Source organism: Eschrichtius robustus, chromosome 6, assembly GCF_028021215.1.
Source record: "Eschrichtius robustus isolate mEscRob2 chromosome 6, mEscRob2.pri, whole genome shotgun sequence".
In the NCBI taxonomy this organism is placed as follows: domain Eukaryota; kingdom Metazoa; phylum Chordata; class Mammalia; order Artiodactyla; family Eschrichtiidae; genus Eschrichtius; species Eschrichtius robustus.
The window spans coordinates 80,665,933-80,689,337 of record NC_090829.1 but is presented as its reverse complement, the minus strand read 5'-3'; the positions used below and the strand labels follow the sequence as shown (position 1 = coordinate 80,689,337).

The 23,405-nt window shown below is 36.0% G+C and overlaps 1 protein-coding gene across 4 annotated transcripts in view; it reads right to left on the bottom strand.

Annotated features, from left to right (window-relative positions):
• GSK3B (glycogen synthase kinase 3 beta) overlaps positions 1-23,405 on the bottom strand; it is a 208,712-nt gene that overhangs the window by 129,498 nt on the left and 55,809 nt on the right. For all 4 annotated transcript variants that reach the window (XM_068546677.1, XM_068546674.1, XM_068546678.1 and 1 more), the window contains exon 2: positions 13,713-13,906. In XM_068546677.1, coding sequence (XP_068402778.1) covers positions 13,713-13,906 — 194 coding nt within the window. The remainder of the gene's footprint in view (positions 1-13,712; positions 13,907-23,405) is intronic.

Below are 23,405 nucleotides of genomic sequence, written 5' to 3'. Positions count from 1 at the left end.
ACTGTATACTTGAAATTTGCTAAGAGAGTAGATCTCAAGTGTTCTCACCATGCACATACAAAAATGGTAATTATGTGAGGTGATGAATATGTTAATTACTTCTTAGGGCAATCATTTCACAATTTATACATATAACAGATTATCACATTGAACACTTTAAATATATGCAATTTTGTCAATTATACTTAACAAAACGGGGGGGGGGGAAGAGTTCAGCAAAAAAAAAAAACCCCAAAACAGAAAAAATAGCTAAGTAAATCAGTTTAATGTTACATATTTTTTATAAAATAAAGAAAAGTAAAGGAATGGAGAACAATATACCCTACAAAGACAGATCAAAAGAAAGCTGAAGTAGTTACATTAATTTCAGACAAAGAGGACTACACAGCAAGAATAATTATCAGGGATAAAAAGGGACACTACAGACATTACATAATGAAAAAGGGATCAATTCTCCAAAGAGACATTAATTCTTAAGGTGTATGCACCTAACAACAGAGTCAAAATATTTGAGGCAAAAACTAATGGAATCACAAGGAGGAACAGACAAATCCACTATTATATTTAGAGATTTCAACAACTTTTCATCAGTTATCAGTTATTGATAGATCCAGCAAGCAGAAAATCAATGAAGGACATAGTTGAACTGAACGACACTATTAATCAACTGGATCTAATTAACATATTTACAGAAAATTTTATCCAACAGTTGAATACGTATTCTTCTCAAGCTCATATAGAACATTAGTCAAGATAGACCTAATTCTGGGCCATAAAACATACCTTAGCAAATTAAAAAGAAGTGACATCATACAAGGTATGCTCTCAGACCACAGTGAAATTAAACTAGAAATCAGTAACAGAAAAACAGTCAGAAAAAAAAAAAAACTTGGAGCATAAACAACATACTTCTAAGTACCATATGGGTCAAAGAAGTCTCAAGAGAAAATAGAAAATATTTTGAGCTAAATCAAAATTTGTGGATGCAATGAAGGCAGTGCTTACAGGGAAATTTATAGCAATGATCACATATATTAAATAAGAAGAAAATCCAAAATCAATATCTAAGCTTGCAACTTAGAAAAGCAGAAAAAGAACAAATTAAATCCAAAGTAAGCAGAAGAAAAGAAATATAAATTAAAGATGAAACTGAAAACAGGAAATCAATAGAGAAAAATTAGCAAAATCAAAAGATAGTTCTTTGAAAAGATCAATAAAACTGATAAAATCTAGCCAGGTTAGCTAAGAAGAGAGAAGACATATATTACTAACATCAAAAGCAAAAAGATGTCATCATCACAGATCTCATGGACATTAACAGATTAAAGGAATATCACGACAAACTCTGTACTCACAAATTTGATAACTTCGATAAAATGGGCCAATTTCTTGAAAAACACAATCTACCAGAACACACACAAGGACAACTAGATAATCTGAAAAGGTCTGTATCTATTAAACAATCTGACATACAATTAATCACCTTCCAAAATAGAAAGCACCACACCCAGATGAGTTCACTGGTGAATTCCACCAATCACTTAAGGAAGAAATTATATCAATTCTCTACAGTCTCTTCCAGAAGACAAAAGCAAAGGGAATATATCCCAACTCATTCTTTGAGACCAGTATTACTACCCTAATACCAAAAACAGAAGATATTACAAGAAACAAAAACTACAGACCAATATCTCACATGAACATAAATGCAAAAATCATCAACAAAATATTAGCAAACTGATTCCAACAATGTATAAAAAGAAGTATACACCAAGACCAAGTGGGATTTAGTCCAGGTATGACAAGCTGGTTCAACATTTAAAATTAATTAATATAATCCAGTCCATCAACTGGCTAAAGAATTATCTGATCATATGTATAGATGTAGAAAATGTATTTGACAAAATTCAACATCTGTTCATGATTAACAAAAAAAGAAAAAAACAACTCTTAGCAAACTAGGAATAGAGGGGAACATCTTCAACTTGATGAAGAACATCTACAGGGACTTCCCTGGTAGTGCAGTGGTTAAGACTCTGTGCTCCCAATGCAGGGGGCCTGGGTTCGATCCCTGGTCAGGGAACTAGATCCCACATGCATGCCACAACTAGGAGTTCGCATGCCACAACTAAGAAGCCTGCCTGCCGCAACTAAGACCCGGCGCAACCAAATTAATTAATTAATTAAAAAAAAAAAAAGAATATCTACAAAAAATTCTACAGCTAACTTTATACTTAATGCGGAGACACTATGTTTTCCTGCTAAGATCAGGAACAAGCCAAGAAAAACTTGAGACTCTCACCACTCCTATTCAACACTGCATATGCAATAAGACACCCACCCCCCAAGAAAATAAAGGGTATTCAGACTGGGAAACAGGTAAAACTATCTTTGTTCACAGATGACATGACTGTCCATGTAAAAAATCCCAAGGCATCAAAAACGAAAAACACCCTGGAATTAATAAGGGACTATATAGCAAGATTGCTGGATACAAGATTAAGGTACAAAAGTCAAGCACTTTTTTATATACCAGCAATGAACAATTTACATTTGAAATTTAAAAACACAATACAATTTACATTAGTACACAAAAAAAGAAAAAAAAGGAATACTTAGGTACAAAGCAAACAAACTAGATAAAAGATTTATATGAGGAAAACTATAAAGCTCTGAGGAAAGAAATCAAAGATCTAAATAAATGGAAACATATTTCATGTACATGGAGAGGAGGACTGAATAGTCAAGATGTCAGTTCTTCCTAACATGATCTATAGATTTAATGCAATCCCAATCAAAAATCCCAGCAAATTATTTTGTGGATATGGAACAGTCAACACAATACTGAAGAAGAATCAAAAGATTGACACTAACTGACTTCAAGACTTATTATAAAGTTAGAGTAAAAATGGATATGATATTAGAGAAAGAACAAACAAATAGATAACTGGAACAGAACAGAGTGTGCAGAAATAGCCACAGATATAATTAACTGAACTTTGACAAAGGAACAAAGGCATTTCCAAGGAGAAAGGATAGTCTTTTCAACAAATAGTGCTGTAACAACTGAACAGCAAAGAAATGAATCTGGACACCGATCTTACATCTTTCACAAAAATTAACTCAAAATGGATCACATACCTAAATGTAAAAGGCAAAACTATAAAACACTACAAGATAATATGGGAGACAATTTAGGTGTCCTTGTGTTTGGCAGTGACTTTTTAGATGCAACTCCAAAAGCACAATCCATGAAAGAAAAAAGTTGTAAATTGGACTTTTCACTGAAATTAAAAATTTCTGGTCTAAGACACTAATGAAAAGACAAGTCACAGACTGGGAGAAAAGCACTGTAAAACACTTATCTGATAAAGAATTGTTAACTAAAATACACAAAGAACCCTTAAAACTCAATAGAAGAAAACACTCAACCATTAGTAACGGGCAAAAGACTTGAAAAGACACCTCACCAAAGAAGATATACGGATGGCATATAGGCATATGAAAAGATGTTCAACATCGTATTTCATCTGGAACTGAAAATTTAAGCAACAGTGAGAAACTACTGCACTCCTATTAGAATGGCTAAAACCCAAAACACTGATAACACCAAAGGCTGGTAAGGATGCAGAGCAACAGGAACTCTCATCAATGCTGGTGGGAATACAAAATTTTTCTGCGCAGTCACTTTGGAAGATAATTGGGCAGTTTCTTGAAAAACTGAACCATACTCTTACCGTACAATCTAGCAACTGTGCTACTTGGTATTTACCCAAATGACCTGAAAACTTTTATCTACACAAAAACCTGCACATGAATGTTTAGAGCAACTTTATTCATAATTGCCAAAACCTGGAAGCAACCAAGATGTCCTTCAATAAGCAAATAAAAAAAACAAAATGTAGTATATGCATATAATTGTATTTTTTCAGAGAGAAAAAGAAATGAGCTATCATGCCAAGAAAAGCTATGCAGGCACATTAAATGCATACTGCTAAGTGAAAAAAGTCAATCTGAAAAGGCTATGTATGTACTGTTTGATTCCAAGTATATGACATTCTAGAAGAGGCAAAACTACAGAAACAGTTTTTAAAAAAATCAATGGTTGTCAGGGTTGAGGTGAGGAAGGGAGGGATGAATAGGTGGAGCTCAGGGAATTTTTAGGGCAGTGAAACTATTCTGCATGACACTGTAATGATGGAAACATGTCATTATACATTTGCCAAAGTCCACAGACTATACAACACAAATACTGAACCATAATGCAAACTATGGACTTTAATTACTACTAATACATCAATATTGCTACAATTGTAACAAATCTACATTAACGCTAAAGGTTGAAAACGGGGGAACTGAGTGTATACAGGAACACTGTACTTCCCATTCATTTTTCTGTAAAACTAAAACTGCTCAAAAAATAGTTATCTGTTAAAAAGAGAAAATTTCAAATTAAAAAAAAATTCTAATGGGTAAAGAAATTCAACAGACAGGGACTTCCCTGGTGTCACAGTGATTAAGAATCTGCCTGCCAATGCAGGGGACACAGGTTCGAGCCCTGGTCCGGGAAGATCCCACATGCCAGGAAGCAACTAAGCCTGTGCACCACAACTACTGAGCCTGCTCTCTAGAGCCCAAGAGCCACAACTACTGAAGCCTGTGCACCTAGAGCCCATGCTCTGTAACAAGAGAAGCCACCGCAATGAGAAGCCCGCGCACCGCAATGAAGAGTAGCCTCCGATCGCCGCAACTAGAGAAAGCCCACACGCAGCAACAAAGACCCAACGCAGCCAAAAATAATAATTAATTAGTTAATTAATTTAAAAAAAAGAAATTCAACAGACATTTCTCCAAAGAACACATACTAATGGCCAATAAAAGAAAAGATGAAGAGATGCCCAACCTCATTAGCCACCAGGAAATTCAAAACAAGACAAGATGTATCAGTTTACTCTAAGACAGATATCTCAAAAACCAGATAATAATAAGTATTGGCAATGATGTGGAGAAACTGCAATGTTTATCCAGTGCTTGTGGATTGTAGAATGGTACAGTGGCTTTGGAAAACAAGTTCGCACTTCCTCATAATGTTAAGCACAGAGTCACCATATGACCCACCATACTTCCAAGTATATACCCAAGAGAACTGTTAAAAAAAAAAAAAAGTCCCCACAAAAACTTGTATGCAAATGTTCAGAGGAGCATCATTCATTATAGCCAAAAACTGAAGACAACTCAGATGTTCATCAACTGATGAATGGATAAACAAAATGCAGCATATCCATAAAATGGAATATTATTCATCCACAAAAAGTACTTTAAGTACTGAGACAGTACAACGTGGATGAACCTTGAATACATTATTCCAAGTGAAAGAAGACAGAAACTAAAAGGTCATATGTTATGATTCCATTTATATGAAATGTCCAGAATGGGCAAATCCATAGAGATAGAAAGTAGATTAGTGATTGCCAGGGCCTAGGGGAAGAGGAGGATGGGGAGGGACTATTAATAAGAATTGAATAGGGAACTATTAAAAGAGTTCCTTTTTGAGGTGATGAAAATATTCTAGAATTAGTAGTGACAGTTGCACAACTCTGTGACTATATTGAAACCAATGTATATACTTTAAAAGGGTGAAAGAGTGTTTACCTTAAAAGGGTGAAATTTATGGTATAGGACTTATATCTCAATAAAACTGTTAATAAAAAAAGAATCAAGCAGCTGACCATCCACAAAAATTGCAAAGCCTTTAATGAAACTAGTCAAAAGAGCAGATCTAACTCCGGATGCTAAACACTTCTTTGGAACTTACCACAGACATATAGGAATTTGAAAAGGCATAAACACTAAAGAATAATAAAATTAAAAGAAAAAAAGTGAGAAAACTCAGAAGTGTACTATGCCTCATATTAAAGTTTTTTTTTCTTTTTTCTTTTTACCTTTTGACCCCCTTCACCTATTTCTCCCACCTCCTGCCTCTGGCAACCACCAATCTGTTCTCTATATCTACAAGCTTGTTTTTTGTTGTTGCTGCTGTTCATTTTTTAAGATTTCATACATAAGAGAGAGCATATGGCATTTGTGTTTTTCTGTCTGACTTATTTCACTTAGCATAATGCCCTCAAGGTCTATCCATGTTGTCGCAATGTCAGGATTTCCTTCTCTTTATGGCTGAATAATGTTCCATCATACACACAACACACACACACACACACACACCACAATTTCTTTATCCATTCATCCACTGATGGACACTTAGGTTGTTTCCATATCCTGACTATTGTAAATGATGCTGCAATGAACATGGGGTACATATATCTTTTCAAGTTAGTATTTTCATTTTCTTCAGATAAATATCCAAAAGTAGAATTGCTGGATCCTATGGTAGTTCTATTTTTAATATTTTGAGGAACCTCCATACTGTTTTCCATAGTGCCTGTACCAATCCACATTCCCACAAACAGCACACAAACGTTCCCTTTCCCCGCATCCTTGCCAACACTTGTTATTTCTTGTCTTTTTCATAATAGCCATTCTAACAGGTGTGAGGTGATATCTCATTGTGGTTTTGATTTGCCTTTCCCTGATGATTAGTGACGTTGAGCATCTTTTCATGTACTTGTCGGTCATCAGTATGTCTTCTTCAGAAAAATGTCTATTCAGGTCCTGTGCCCATTTTTAAATTGGATTGTTGGGTTTTTTTTTTTATATTAGCCTGTTATCAGACATATGATTTGAGAATATTTTATCCCACTCAGTGGGCTGCCTTTTCATTTTGTTGATGGTTTCCTTTGCTGTGCAGAAGCTTTTTAGTTTGATGTAGTCCCACTTGTTTATTTTTGCTTTTGTTGCCTCTGGTTTTGGTGTCAGATTCAAAAAATCATCACCAAGACCTACATCAAGGAGTTTACCATTTATGTTTTCTTCTAGGAGTTTTATGGTTTCAGGTCTTACATTCAGGTCTTTAATCCATTTTGAGTTAATTTTTGTGTATGGTATAAGACAGTTGTCAAGTTTCATTCTTTTGCATGTGGCTCTTCAGTTTTCCCAACACCATTTATTGAAAAGGCTGTCCTTTCCCTGCTGTATATTCTTGTCTCCTTCACTGTAAATTAATTGACCATGTGTGGGTTTATTCCTGGATTCTCTATTTTGTCCCACTGATCTATGTGTCTGTTTTTATGCTAATACCATATTGCTTTAATTGCTGTAGCTGTGTAATATAGTTTGAAATCATGAAGCATTATATCTCCAGCTTTGTTCTTCTTTCTCAAGAATGCTTTGACTATTTGAGGTTTTTGTGGTTCTATACAAATTTTAGGATTATTTGTTCTATTTCTTTGAAAAATGACATTGGAATTTTGATAGGGATTGCAGTGAATCCGTAGATTGTTTTGGGTAGTATGGACATTTTAACAATATTGATTCAATCCATGAGCACATAATATCTTTCCATTTATTTGTGTCTTCAACAATTTCTTTCATTAATGTCTTAGAGTTTTCAATATACAGGTCTTTCATTTCCTTGGTCAAATATATTCCTAGGTATTTTATTCTTTTCAGTGCAACTGTTAATGAGATTGTTTTCTTTATTTCTCTTTCTGATAGCTTGTTATTAGTATACAGAAATGCAAGAGATTTGTGTGCACTGATCTGTATCCTGCAACTTTACTGAATTGGTTTATTCTAACAGTTTTTTTTTTTTAATGGAGTCTTTAGGATTTTCCATACATAATATTATGTCATCTGCAAACAGTGACAGTTTTATTTCTTCCTTTCCAATTTGGATGCCTTTTACTTCTTTTTCTTGCCTAATTGCTCTGGCCGCCTTCTATTAAGTTTTATTTCTCTTTCTCTCAAGCCATTCAAGCCACGAAAGGCAGAAAGAAGACATTCAGGACCACAATATCATGCCCCCATTTTTTTCTCTCTGGAATAATGGAGACAATAAAACTATATATAATTTTATAGCAAAATCAATACAATCCTTACCAATAAACCTTTGTACAGTCTCTGAAAATTCAATTCAATTTGAAAAATTTTACCAGTCATCCTACATAGGCACTTGGGAAAGTAGCATAATATAGTCTATATCCTTAGGAAGTTTGGTATGTCAACTATGAAAATGTGCCTCTCAGATATCCCACTGCAGGAAACATTATTGACCAATGGTCCCAGCTGCTGAGCTCTCAAAGCTATTCTCTTGTTTGGGGCCAAGCCAAGCTTCTCATGAGCTGTTCCCTGCCAATGACTCAGCATGGCAGACATATTTAATGAAACTCTTTTCCCAGGAGACACTGGACTCCTCTGATGGTTCAACCTTGCACTGAAAAAAATCCAAAGTAAATAGCGGTTTGTAGTAATTCAGAAGCCTAAAATTAAAACCAATAGAACTTAATTATAAGGAGTTTTTAAATTTAGTAAATGTTCTCATAATACATTGCTTCATTTGATTCACACAACGTTGGAGTAAAAAGGGAGCACAATACTTATTGAGTTCTTTTATGCACCAAACACTGGACTGGGGCATTGCTGTAGTAACAGCATTCCCATTGTACACATGATGAAATTGAAGCTCATAAAGTTAATGGATATGCTTAAGCTTACAAAACTAATAGTGGACCAAGGTCTTATTTCTCCTTTGTTGTCTCCAGAAAATAATACAGAAAATAATCATATCCCTAAGGACTGAGCCCAGACATTCTCTCTCCTCACTCTCCAAAATGGTATATATTAAAAGTAGGGCTCAAACTCTCTATTCACAACAGAACAACAGTGACACTTCACTTCACCCCCACATCCTAACTACAGAACAAATGAAACTAAGCAGGACACCTGAAACCTATGACTTAGTTCAAAGGAGAACTGAAATTAATAGTTAATGAAGCTAAGATTACTAATTAATTAAAATGTAGCTTACTGATTTTCAAATTGGAAAAGCCAGCCTCAACAACCATCTGTAGCCTTTGGGATTGATTAATCTTCTCCCTGCTCTAATATCAAAGGTCTCCTACATTAGGTACCTAGCCGGACTCTACCCCTAACACCACAATAGCATTTTCTATCACAAGCACTTTCAAAATGGCCAATTGAAGTAGCTTAATTTTAGTTATTTGCCACAGTATGATGGGTCCAGAAGGAAAAAAGTATTCAAATTGTAAGTAAAACACTACTGAAATGAAACTTGTTACACCAGAAATTCTTTAAAAGAAAAAAGGTTCAGTATCTTAGATATAGTTTTCATGACTACAGTGCAGGGATAATTACTCTTGTTTTCTTTCTATCTCTGACCATTCTTTCTCTTCTTGTTTTTTCACCACAACAAACTGCCTCTCACTGACACCAGCAGGTTAAGCATGTTGGTTTATGTAATTGTGCAAGAAGATCCTATTCCACCTTTTCCTGAAAATATGTAATTATTTAATGCAAAATACATGATTATTTAATCCTAGGTAGCAGCTACGTAAAAATTACAAATGTGAAACTACAGAATTTTAAGTTGTCAGAAAAATGCCTATTTTATGATAATCAAGAGAAATGAATTAGTCAATACACCAAATTTTATACTTTTGGAAACAGCTAACATTTAGCAAGGCGAAAGAAGAATACTTAAGTTTCACAAAGAAAAGGTGATACACTGGAAAGAACTGAGGCTGGTGTCACACAGGCTGCCACGTTATAGCACTTAGCAGAAAAAAATAAAAAGAAAAACAAAATTATATAATAGCAACAAAAGCAATAAAATACTTAGGAATAAGCTTAATAAGAAATGTCAAAGCCTATATAAGTAAAACTCCTAAAAGATACAAAAGTAAACTTGAACAAATGGAAAGGCATCTCTTATTCCTGGATAAGGTAATTCCGCATCATGGACAGGTGATTTAACTCCCTAAGTTAGTTTATAAAGTTGATGAAATTCCAATTAAAAATATCAACGAGCTTTTTCATGGAGTTAGTCAAACTGTTACCAAAGTTCATTGGGAAAAATAAACATCCAAAAATGCTAGAAAACATGAAAAAAGAAAAGCTACACGGGTGGATTAGCCCTACCAGACATTGAAATATACTATAGAGCTCTATAATTAAAACAATGTGGTACTGACTTAGGTATATGCAAATGACCTAGTAAAACAGAAGGGAAAGTCCAGAAATAGACCAAATTACGCATGGAAATTCAGCATATAATAACAATAGCATCTCAAATCACTGGAACAAACATAGACTTTTTAATAAATGAGACAAATGATTAATGATTTAGAAAGGATAAAATTAAATCAATAACTCATACCATACATAGGAATAAACTCCACACACAGGAACAAACTTCAAATGGATCAGGGATCTAACTGTAAAAAGTGAAAACTTACAACTGCTAGAAAATATGAATGAATTTCTCTTTAACCTGAGGAAAAAGCTTTCTGTAAGACTTTATAAGGAAGAGGCTTTCTAATCACAACTAAAATTCAGATATGATAAAAGTGGACATTAAACACATGGAAAGATGTTAAACTACATTCATAAGACTGTAAATTAAAACTACAATGAGATACCATTTCTCACCTATCAGACTGGCAAAAACTGAAAAAGTAAATCAATGCATGTTGTCAAAGCTTGTGGGTAAATAGGCATTCATATATTACTAGAGAGAATGCAAATCTGTACAAGCTCTTATGCAGGAGAATTTAGCAATATCATACAAAACTACATATAAGTTTATGTTTTCATTCAGCAGCCCTAGTTCTCTTAATTTATTGTGAAGATACACATCTAATAAAAAATACCTATGCACAAAGTTTTTCATAACAGCCCCCTTGGAGATTACAAAATATTGAAAAGTAATTCAATATCCATACATAGAAGAATGGTTGGAATCAACTCTGCAATACTATGAAGCTCTAAAAAGGATGAGAAAAATCTCTGAACTGATAAGCAATGACTTTCAGGAACTACAGTTAACAGAAAAGGAAAGTACAAAAGAGTATCTCTAATACTACACTTTGTGTAAGAAAGAAACCAAGAGAACTACAGTCACCCTCTGCATTCATGGATTCCACAACCAGGAATTCAGCCAAGCTGGGATCAAAAATATTCAGGGGGGAAAAGCTCTGGAAAGTTCCAAAAATCAAAACTTCAATTTGCCACATCAGCAACTATTTACATAGTATTTAAATTGTATTTACAACTATTCACATAGCATCAACAAGGTATTATAAGTAATCTAGAGATGATTTAAAGTATATGGGAGGATGAGCTTAGGTTATATGGAAATACCACACCATTTTATATACGGGACTAGAGCATCTGCAGATTTTGGTATTCACTGGGGGTCCTGGAACCAGTCCACTGTGGATACCAAGGGATGATTGTACACTTACAGCTCATTTGTGCAAAAGAAACCCAAAAAAATAAATCAGAACATAATGAGATTGGCTATCTAGAGGGAGTGAGTGGAAACAAGACAGAGGGAATGACATTCGTGTATCTCTGACTTTTAGAACCACATTAGTGTTTCACAGACTGAAAATATAAATTTTTTTTAAAAAGTCAAAAAGAATGGGGATAAAGTTCTACAAAGGGATACATACAAAAAGAGATGAACCAAACTGTATTTCAGTTGAATAACTTAACTATGATAAAGGGAAAAATTTAAATTTTTTTTAAAAGCAAGAAAAAGAAGAACTAACCGAAGTATCTTCTGAACAGAATATACTGGTTTGATACAGCAATGATAAAATGTAATAAAGCACTCTGGAGTCAGACTGCTTGGATTCAAATACCTGCCCATCTATCCACTTGCTAACTGTATGACCCTGGAGAAGTTAATTTATAATCTCTTTGTGTGTAGGTTTCCTTATCTGAATAATAACAGTACCAATACCACAGTACTAACGTTAAAGCTCCTATAAAACTACTCATGTAAAAGCCTTAGATCACCTGGCATATTTTAAGGATTTGATAAGTATTTGCTATCAGCAACTATTAATTCAAAAACACATTAAGTGCGTGGATATCCTGGAGACACACATAATAAAAATGGAGTCCTTGTCATGAAAAAATTTGGAATTTCCTAGTTTATGAACAGTAAGTGTTCAAGGAATCTAGACTAGCAAGATCCATAGGGCTGGCTGGAATCATCTGGGAAATTTCATAAAGGAAGAATCTGACATGGATCTTTATATATGCACAGGGTTTAGACAGCAGGAGAATGCGAGTGACAGAAAGGAAACTGATAAAAGCAGAGAGGACATAAAAACCAATATATCTCAAAGATAGTGATACATAAGGTTTGTAAAAGCTGAATATCTGGAGATAAGGCAAGACTATGGAAGCTCCCAAATGTACAATTAAAACTGGGCTGTCTTTATTTTCTAGGCTATGAGGAACCCAAAGAAGATTTGTGTGTAGGAGAAACAACATGACCAAACTGAACTGTGGGATTATTCTAATGTTGGTATGCAGAAGGACTGGAAGTGAGAAGATCAGAGGCAAGAGTCTTACTAGTGGTTAAGCCAAATAATGACAAAGGTCTGGCTAGAATAGCAGTGATGAGAAAAGGAAAGAAGGTATAGCTCAACAAGGCAGTGAGGGGGAAAAAAAAAAAAAAAAAAAAAAAATCAACCAAATTTGGTAATCACTGGATATGAGGTATGAGAGAATGAAAGAGCCTGAATGACAGGTAAATGAGAAAACCATTAGAAGGAAAGAGCCACAACGAATGGGAACCAATAGAAAGTATTTCCTTTAAGACTGAAAGTTTAAGTCAGAGTCAGATAAGAAACCTTGCCAATTTGAAATAACGGTACCTTCAGATATCAAGATCCAGTGGGCACTGGGCAACATGGGACTAGTGCTTGGGAGAGAGAGAACTGAAGACAAAAACTTTAGAATTTTTTTTAAAAAATCTCTTTAGAAAGTTCAAGACATTCTGGAGCATACAGACACTAGGCTGTGTGCTATTTCAGAGCAGTGATCACCTCTTTTTTTTTTTTTTTCAATCCCTTAATGGTTAGCACAGTTCCTAGTACACAGGAGACTCTCAGTAAAATGTTGCAGAGGTGGGAAGAGTAGGGAAGGGAACAGAGTTGCATGGCTTGTTAATGGCAGAGCCTTGATTAGAGCACAGGTCTCACTGATTCTCCACTATACCATAACGTACAGATGACTCTGACCATCTATGTACAGGACACCCTAAAGAGACGGTGTAAGAAATAAAAATAAACTGAACTGTGGGGAGTACTGCTTTCTAGGGGCAGATGAAAGGGAGACATAAGAAGATAGCAAAGAAAGGTCAGTTATGGGGGAAAAAAATGATAGTGTTGTATCACAGACTCAAAGGAAATTTTTCAAGAGAGGAAGCATAGTCAACTGTATCAAATGATCATATGCTACAGGTAATGTTTCTCTGGTCTCCTACACCAGTGACAACCAAGGCAGAGAAAGGTCACATTTTAAAATAGAAATTAAGAAATTTTAATCTACATTTCACAGCATTTTAAATACATATATCACTCACAGCAGTTCAAAAAAAATATTGCAATCTTCAGTAAATTTTATCTCTACATAATACACAATGTGAAATAAAGTCACTACAGTAGTTGACCTGAAAAAAAATTTGTTCAATAAATGAAATTTAAAGCAAAGAGAAACAATTGAAAAAATATTTACATGCACTGACAGCAACAAAATACATGAAATACTGAAGGTCTTACCTTAAATCTCTTGTCCTGCAATACTTTCTTGATGGCAACCAGTTCTCCTGAATCACAAAGTTTGGCTTGATACACCACACCAAATGACCCATTCCCAATCACTTTAGTGTCTGTATAGCTGACTTCTTGTGGCCTGTCTGGACCCTGTCCAGGAGTTGCCACCACTGTGGTCACCTTGCTGCCATCCTTGTCTCCTAAAAGAAATAAGGGATAGAAAAATGAGAACTGTAAAGAATTCAACAGAGAAAATTGCCAAAGTATACCAAGTAAACTATATTCTTTACTACAAATTATTTTTAAATGCTCATCTTAGTTTATCACATAGTATTACTTCAATTATTTGTTTCAATTATAAGTAATTATTTTAACCACCATTTATTCAGTCATTCCATAGACCAGACACCATGCTTAGTTTATATATATGACTTCATTTAATGAAAACAACCCCATGAAGTAGACAAAACTGTTCCTATATTAAACAGAATGAGAAGAATGTTACATTTGTCCAGTCAAAAGGCGAATGATGGACCCACCAAAGAATCCTTATCTGTCCAACTCTAAAGGCCCTAATTCTTTCCTCAGGGCTTTCTTATTTTACTTGAAAATAAGATAAGTGCAATTGAAAAAGTCTAAATATGCTGACTCTATTCAGACCACTCTCCCTTTACGAAGGTAAGGCTTTGAGTTTTTGCTTCTCTGTGTCTTATTTCTTCTTAAGAAAATAATGATGCCTTTCCAAGAAAGGTCTGATGGGTAAAAGACATAGGGGAATGTTAAATTTGGGGTAAGAGATGCAAAACTTAAAAGAAAAATCAAACCCATTCTGAACTGAGCCTCATTCATAACTAGCTCTCCAGCTCTGGGGTCTCTGCCCACTCATGACCGTCTCCTTACCTCTTCTGCCTTCCCTGCCCACCAGTAACAATCCAAAGACTCTTCAATTCAAGCTCAAGAGCCACCTCCTTGTTGACTAAGCATAGTTCATATCTCGGAATTCTTAAACTATTCTAAACCATTCTATACTACCTAGCACTTAATTTTAAGAAGCTTTAAATTGTTCTTTTAGTGATTTCAGAATACACAAAGATTCTAGGGACTACAATCGTTGTGAAGTAGCAATTATGACTTTGTGCTTCTTCTCTCTTTCCTAACAAATCTAAAACCAATTCTCAGTACAATGTAAGTCCTTAGGCTCACTGACTAAACTTCACTTCTTTTTCTTCTCTCTCTGACTCTTCCATTATAGCAATTTTATTTTTAAGATGCTCACTGAATTCATACTAACCTCATAGAAGAAAAATAATGTAATATTTAACCCTAGATACCAAACCAAACAACAACAACAAAAACCCCTGCTATCTTAGTAAAAATTAAAAGGTTTACTCTGTTCTCTTTCGAGCAGTTAGAGAAACTGCTGAGAACTCTTACAGACTATACTCTCCCACTAGTAGGAAATCCTGGGTATACAAGGAACAATGGCTCTTTCTGCCTAAGCATCTTGGAATTTTTATTCAGAAATCACCAAGCTCTTCAGACTGCTCCATCAGAGATCTGAAATAGCAGAGCTGTAAAGAATGGCAAGGTAACACCGGGGGTGACTTGGTATGAGCATTAGTAATGCATGGGACAGTCAGCAGCTAGTGTGCCAAGGAAAAGCATGCCACCATTTGGCACTGCAATTTGCTGACTCAGCAATAAAATAACAGCTGTATAAAATTTCACTGTACAAAAGAACTTTCCGATTGTCTCATCTACTCTAACACTTAAATGGAGGGCCATGTTTACTATGCAAATAAGGAAAGTAAGAGAGATTAACTTGTCCAATATCATAAAGCTTTAAGTAACAGAACTCTTTGCTCACATCAGGCTGCCTCTGCCATATTTTACAACCTTCTTACTACAGCTGAAAGACCAACTTCATATACCATTACCCACACCCCCCCTGCCAAGAAGCAGATGTTTCTGAAAATATAATGTAAAAAAGGTCAGCTCCAGAATAATAGTAAGAGAACACATGAATAATCTTTTGCAGTTTTCAGTCCTCAATTATTCATTTATTAATAGCTATAGAGCTTTTTCCAAAGATACTTTGGCAACATTAGAGTTTGAAAGTTATCCCAAAGCAAAAGCATATGGAAAACAAAAACGGAAAACAATTGATTCTGTGATGTTCAAACAATTTAACTTTTGCTACTAGAAACTGCGTAACTTTGGATCTTAACAACAAAGCAGCATTTTAAACACTGCTACCAAGAAACCAAAATCCTCATGAAATGCTAGAATTCATAACAGACATGCCTCATTAAAAATAAAAAAGTCACCACTTTGCCCAATACTGAATTTCCCAGAATGCATGGTATCATGAGTTTCACACCAACTACAATAAAATTGGTCCCTAAAAAATGCCACTGTCTCTCAGGAGCAACAACAGCAAAGCAGTGGGAACAGCTCAGTTTCAGGCACTCTCTTCTGGCCAGAGAACTCCTGGGATCCGCTATTACAATTAAAATTCACTCAGGTGGTATGAATTTCCTATTCTGATTAGAACATAGAATTAAATCCCCTATTCTTTAGCACAGTGGATAAATCTTAAATATATAAACCACAAAAGCCTCCTCATAAAGCAATGGAAAGGTGGTATGCAACAGAACAACCACTTTCAATTGAAGGCTGTTAAATATAGAATACAATTTTACAAAAGCCCCTTAGATGTATCCCAAAATGATACGTGCAGCCTTGTTCTCAGTCTCTCAAACACAGCAACACCTTGTGGTTACATTTTTTTGTCTTCTGAAGTCACTCCTCAGAACAATCGATCCATCCAAAACCCAAAAGGCCACTTCGGGCATATGTAAATATTTAGGAGGTATCTGACACTGACATTCTAATTTTAGTATTTCTTAATGATTCAGAGCTGATAAAAAGCAACTGTGACCCTTTTTAACTAGGAGGTTTTTAGAGATGTTAATAAGTCATACTACTAAATAAACTGAACAAAGTCAGCAACGACTATCTATATTAAATCTTCCTTTACCTCCAGAAGAATGTCCCCCGTGTAGAAATAACAGAAAATTAAAAGTCTACAAAGCCCAGAGAAACCAGCACACCCGGTATGATACAAGGAAGATACAAGGTATTTTTATGAAGCTTTTTAACCTAACAATAGGATTAGTAAGGAAACTAGCTCTGACTATTGTTTCTCATGAAGAGATATAACAGATAGCTATTTCTATGGATGTTCAACAACAATATAACAAACAGTCTATTGAAAAATATTATTATATAAATTACTTAAAAGAACCAAAAAACCTTATTTTCAGGCATGATTAAGATAGTCTGAAGGGGAAACACTGACCACTGTCAAATTTTCAGGTTTTTAAATTAAAGTTCAAACAACTCTTTATCCTAAGTATATGGCTAAGGAACTTCTATTAAAGCAAGATGTCCTCCCCCAAATAAACACAACAGCTTAGAAACATGAAAACAACATAAAAATTAATAAGCAAAAGAAATAAGAAACAAGGAACTGAGGTCCACAGAAAATCAGAGTTAGACAAATTCTAAAATAAACTTATTATTGTCAAGAAACAGGGCCTCTACTCTATGATGTGGAAGCTCTAGCGAGAGTGCAACTGCTCTCATACCTTGGAGCAAAACTATGAAGAAAGAAAGGGAATGCAAACTAAGCAGCTGAATCAGTCAAATCAACCCTAATGTCAACAGCACGATAAAAAATTTTAGGACAATTTCTATGTAAACTTGTGATAAATATCTTTCTAGCAGGGCCTTTCCCCTTAGACATGATTCATCTCCACATGATTCTACCTAAAGAACTGGAAACAAAAAACAAAAAATTACTAAATTTCCTTTGGGGATAGGAAGAGTAAACAAAGAGGCAGGGAAAACAAAATGGACAGATGTTATACATGAGCTGGCTTTTGGAGATGTTTTCCTGTATATCGCTTCTAGAAATGAAAGGAAAACATAGGGTGATAGAGGATAAAGATGAGCCAGAAAAGACCCCCAAGTCCTTGATAGTGCAATAATACCACATTTTCAATCACAGGCAGATACCATGCCAATGGGATTAACAAGCATCAATTCTGAAGAACCATAAAATTAATCTTAAGAAAAAAAAAATCAGTCAAGTTTTTGTCCTTAGAGAGAGGCATAATGGTGTTAATATGGGCTCTGAAGTCAGACCAAGGTTTGAATCACATATTCTACCACTTAGTATCTATAAAATGTAAATAGCTGCCACTTCATAGGGTTGTTGTAATGATTAAATAACACAGGTTAAGCAGTTTTGTTTTGTTTTGTTTTTTAAGTACATGCCATATAGTGAGTGCTCAATAAATTATAGTTTCTCTGAAGAATTACTGGTAGTGGGAATTGGAAAAAAAAATTCTTCTGCTATGCTATTTTACCACCAGGTACATGCCCTACTACAGTGCTCATCACAATGTTCTATAATTATTAAGAGTCCGAGCCCCCCACTTGACTATGAGCTCTTAGGAAAGCCAGACATGACCTAAATCATTTAGATTTATTTCCCTAGTACTTATTAGCAGAGGGTTCAGCACAATGCAGGTGGCTCAGCAAATGTCTGCTCTTGAATTTATATAAAAATCAGTCAAGCAGAATTATTAGGATTTGGGAACTGACTACTTCCTGCTAAACAGCAGTGTTTTTACTTCTTACACTTGCCATTGATCAGATACAAATCCCTAGGGATAAGGTATATAGAAGCCTTACAAATAGCAAAACAGAATGGGGGGTTTACTGAAAACATGGCAACAACAAGCAGCCAAAACAAATAACACAATTTGCCACATGTGTATCATTTTACAGGTAGAATTACTCTGTTCATAACCCTTTTCCAAATAATTTTGGTTTCTTCGGAGCATCAATATGCAACAATGGGTAAGAACTGGGCAGGGGACATCTCTGAGCTCTGAAGCTCAATTTACATCAATACATACATAAGTATATTCCTTGAGCACTATTCTACAGTTTGCAAGCACCACTCACAGTGGACTTAAGAGTCACCTGGGAGAGTTTACTAAAAATGAAGATTCTAGAATTTCACCACTAGAAAGACTCAGTAAATCTGCAGTAGGGCTCAGGAAACTATTTTTAATAAGCCCCCCCGCCCCAATGATTCTTAATGCAGTTCTAGCTACCATTCTTTTTTGTTGTTGTTGTTGTTGGCTGAGTTGGGTCTTTGTTGCTGAGCGCGGCTTTCTCTAGTTGCGGTGAGTGGGGCTACTCTTTGTCATGGTGCGCGCGCTTCTCATTGCGGTGGCTTCTCTTCTTGCAGAGCACAGGCTCGAGGCGTGCGGATTTCAGTAGTTGTGGCTCGTGGGCTCTAGAGTGCAGGCTCAGTAGTTGTGGCGCACGGGCTTAGTTGCTCCGCGGCACGTGGGATCTTCCCAGACCAGGGCTCAAACATGTGTCCCCTGCATTGGCAGGCGGATTCTTAACCACTGCGCCACCAGGGAAGCCCCTAGCTACCATATTGTGAGAAAGAACCATAATACCATTTAATTCGTACAACTTTGTGATGTACTCGGATAATCATTTAACAAATGGGAGAAACTAGGATGTTTGAAAGGTTCATTGGTAATTTGCCCAAAGTAACCCCTTCAATAAAGTGTACCCACAGGATTCAGACCTATCCATTTACTCTAAAACCTGTACCCTACTACACTACTTTGCTTAAGACTTATGCCATGAAAATAACACACAGGGGTCAAGGTCCTAAAATCAACTTTCTATTTTCAGCAAAACTGAAAATTTTAAATATTTTACATAAGATTCTGATGGAAAACTCTTCCTTCAAGTTATCTATACTCCTTTTGAACTAATTTTAATTTACTCAATTTTTAAATCTTCTCTTAAAACCCAAATTTTACTTTAAACCAAAATCAGAATGAACCATGCTAATTTTCAACAGCCTGAATTTAAATATTATTTTACTCATGAACCATGAACTGGAATCAAGCACATTTTTTCCTTTTTTCTAACTCAAGTGAACTGGAATAAAATCAAACCAAACCCAAAATTAATAAATATTTTACTTGGTCTTAAGCCTTCACTTGAAACAATATCAAGATGTATCAATATTTTAGAAACAGGTTTATTTCCCATGGAAGTCTAAAAGGCTTGCAGCATGTGTCTAAACTTTAGCTTTGGCTTTTAGGAACTAACATTAGAATCTTTAAGTCTTAAACATGCTTATCTGCTTGATTTACAAAAACTGCCCAATTTGGGGCAGGGAGAAAGTAGACAAATACATTAAAATCTTTCTTAATGAGGAAGTTTACCATATTACCAAAGAAACAGTATACCATACATGGGTGGGAAGAGTAAATGGTAAACACTTAGACTAAAGAAACAAATAATTACTTTAAAAAACACAGTGACTCACTGATCAGTGATCACACTTCTGGCAACTTCAATATTGAACAGCCGTGAATCCAGAAGAAAGCCAAAAAATAGCTCTCACAAAGCTGATATATTTTATTGTAGTCTTTAGTGAGCGTAATATTAAAATCAGCACTTATAATTTCTTTTTAATAGATTACGTCTGTTCTTGGCCTGACACACATCCCCTCGATGCTCAATATTACCTTCTGACAACCCAAAACCCTGACTCAGTCTTGCTTTCTCCTGAACTACGCACCAAAGTTATCTCCACCCCTAAATCCAAACTACTTTTCCAATAGCACAGCATACAAATTTACAAGCGTTTTTATATGCATTTTAAAGAAGTTATTAACCTAAAATTTTATGCTATATTTCAAACAGCAGTAAAGGAGAGAGGGGAAGGACAGGATCTGTTTTCTCCCAGAAGACTTGGTTACTCTAGGTTGGTCCCATGTGCTTTATCAATTACAATTTAACAACTAATATCCAATCCATGAGGGCAACAATTAAGTTTATCACACGTTTCTTGCTGTAACCCATTTTATGCCTATGCACGCAGCCGGCTGTAAAATATTTGCTCGTTTATAAGTGAACAGCTTCCTACAGGATTCCACTAAACTTTGAAATCTGCTAAAATTCTTAAAGTCACTAAAACAAGTACCTCTAATTCCTCCTCTAAAATGATACAAGACTCTGTAATCTCTCAAAAGGACTGGGTCACTCAGTAGACTGAGAAGAAAATGCAAAGACAAATTCAGTGGTTTGACAATTTTCCCTGGGACCAACCCTGATCACCACACATCATCTTCACCAATAACATATCTGTGAAGCACTTGATAGTTTATGAACATGTTTAGACCCATAACCTCACTTTATCCAGGCAACAGTCCTATGAGGGAGGTAGAACCAATAATGAACTGCAGAACTGAAGCTCAAAAGATAAGCAAAATTGCCCAGGTTGTCCAATTCCCAAGTTTAATACACTTTCCAATGCCTATAAAAATGGAAGCAAACCAAGCCATTTATTTCTATTCCAAAATAAATCCATAAAAATTACTCAGCCAATAGTACCACACATTTTAAGCATCCTCACACATTTTTTAAATTTTTATTTATTTAGTTATTTATTTCTGGCTTCGTTTGGGTCTTCATTGCTGCGCGCAGGCTGTCTCTAGTTGCAGCAAGCGGGGCTACTCTTCGTTGCGGTGCACGGGCTTCTCATTGTGGCTTCTCTTATCGCGGAGCACGGGCTCTAGGCGCGCAGGCTTCAGTAGTTGCAGCACGCGCGCTCTAGAGCGCAGGCTCAGTAGTTGTGGCACACAGGCTTAGTTAGTTGCTCCACGACATGTGGGATCTTCCGGGACCAGGGCTCGAAGCCGTGTCCCCTGCATTGGCAGGCGGATTCTTAACCACTGTGCCACCAGGGAAGCCCCCTCACACATTTTAATATAAACTGCAAAAATACCTTTTTTAAAAAAAATTATTTATTTATTTATTTTTGCCTGTGTTGGGTCTTCGTTTCTGTGCGAGGGCTTTCTCCAGTTGCGGCAAGCGGGGGCCACTCTTCATCGCGGTGCGCGGGCCTCTCACTATCGTGGCCTCTCTTGTTGCGGAGCACAGGCTCCAGACGCGCAGGCTCAGTAGTTGTGGCTCACGGGCCTAGTTGCTCCGCGGCATGTGGGATCTTCCCAGACCAGAGCTCGAACCTGTGTCCCCTGCATCGGCAGGCAGATTCTCAACTACTGCGCCACCAGGGAAGTCCTGCAAAAATACTTTTAATAAAAAATTGCTTCGTTTTGCCTGAGACATAAGGCTACCTGATACATAAGGCTATCTAAAATGAGTAAAATGAGGGTCAGAATTCCTCTGAGGAAAATCAAATCAGTGACCTGATAGCAAACATTTAAGTACTTGAACAGATTCATCACAATACAAAATAATAATCCACTGGTTAACGACAGCTGCTACTTTTGCAGGAACAGAAGAAACATTTCCTGCCGGTTTTTTTGGTGGGGGCACGTCTGCGGGGGCGGGGGGTTTGTGTGGTTTATTCTAAATAAGAAACCTACTGGGGACAGAAAAAGCAGGGAAGCATGATTTTTCTAATCAAGAAACAAAAAAGAAATATGAAGACTAAATCTCTCTACGTTACACAGTTTTAGGAATCTCCTGTTGATCTGGCTGAATTACAGTATTTCCCTTTTTTTTTTTAATATTTATTTACTTACTTACTTACTTACTTACTTACTTACTTACTTATTTATTTATTTATTTATTTATTTATTTATTTATGGCTGTGTTGGGTCTTCGTTTCTGTGCGAGGGCTTTCTCTAGTTGCGGCGAGCGGGGGCCACTCTTCATCGCGGTGCGCGGGCCTCTCACTATCGCGGCCTCTCTTGTTGCGGAGCACAGGCTCCAGACGCGCAGGCTCAGTAGTTGTGGCTCACGGGCCCAGCTGCTCCGCGGCACATGGGATCTTCCCAGACCAGGGCTCGAGCCCGTGTCCCCTGCATTGGCAGGCAGACTCTCAACCACTGCGCCACCAGGGAAGCCCCCCCTTTTTTTTTTAAGTTTTAAAAATATTGATTAATTCATTTAAAAATAACAGAAATAACAAAAATAAACCCATTACATGTTAACATAATTAACATACAATATTTCACTTTTCATAAATGTAAAGATAACAGCATATTTGCTTAATAATGATAATAATTGAATTTATTTTTAAAAATACCCCCAAATCTATATAATATTTGGGTGGTGGATGCTGTCCCACATCATGAAAAACCAACTCTGAAATATGTGCAAATATAAATACCAAATTAGCACACCGTTCCTCATTCCCAGTTCTAAACAGCTTCCAAAGATACCCAGCACCAGTTACTGACTAACACAGGGATGTCTAACTCAACACACTTTCTTATTATCACCTTCTCTCTCCCAGAACAGGAATCATTCACATTGTTATACTCTCCCCTCACTCCCTTAAACTTGCACTATTCTTATGTCAATTAAATCCACCTCAGACAACAGACATCCTAGGTTACTTCACCTTCTGTTTTTTGTTTGTTTGTTTTCAAGTTGTAGTTACCAAAAGAAACTTTCTCCCCCTTTCTTTTCCCTATCACTTCATTCCACTCAAGAACTAAAAAAGCAACCTTAACCACAGCTGGTAAGCAAAAGGATAGCACTTCTGCTCTTACACCAGTATCAAGAGAAAGTAAAGCCGTGAGTTAAAAAGCCAATCCCATCAATCTATTAAGC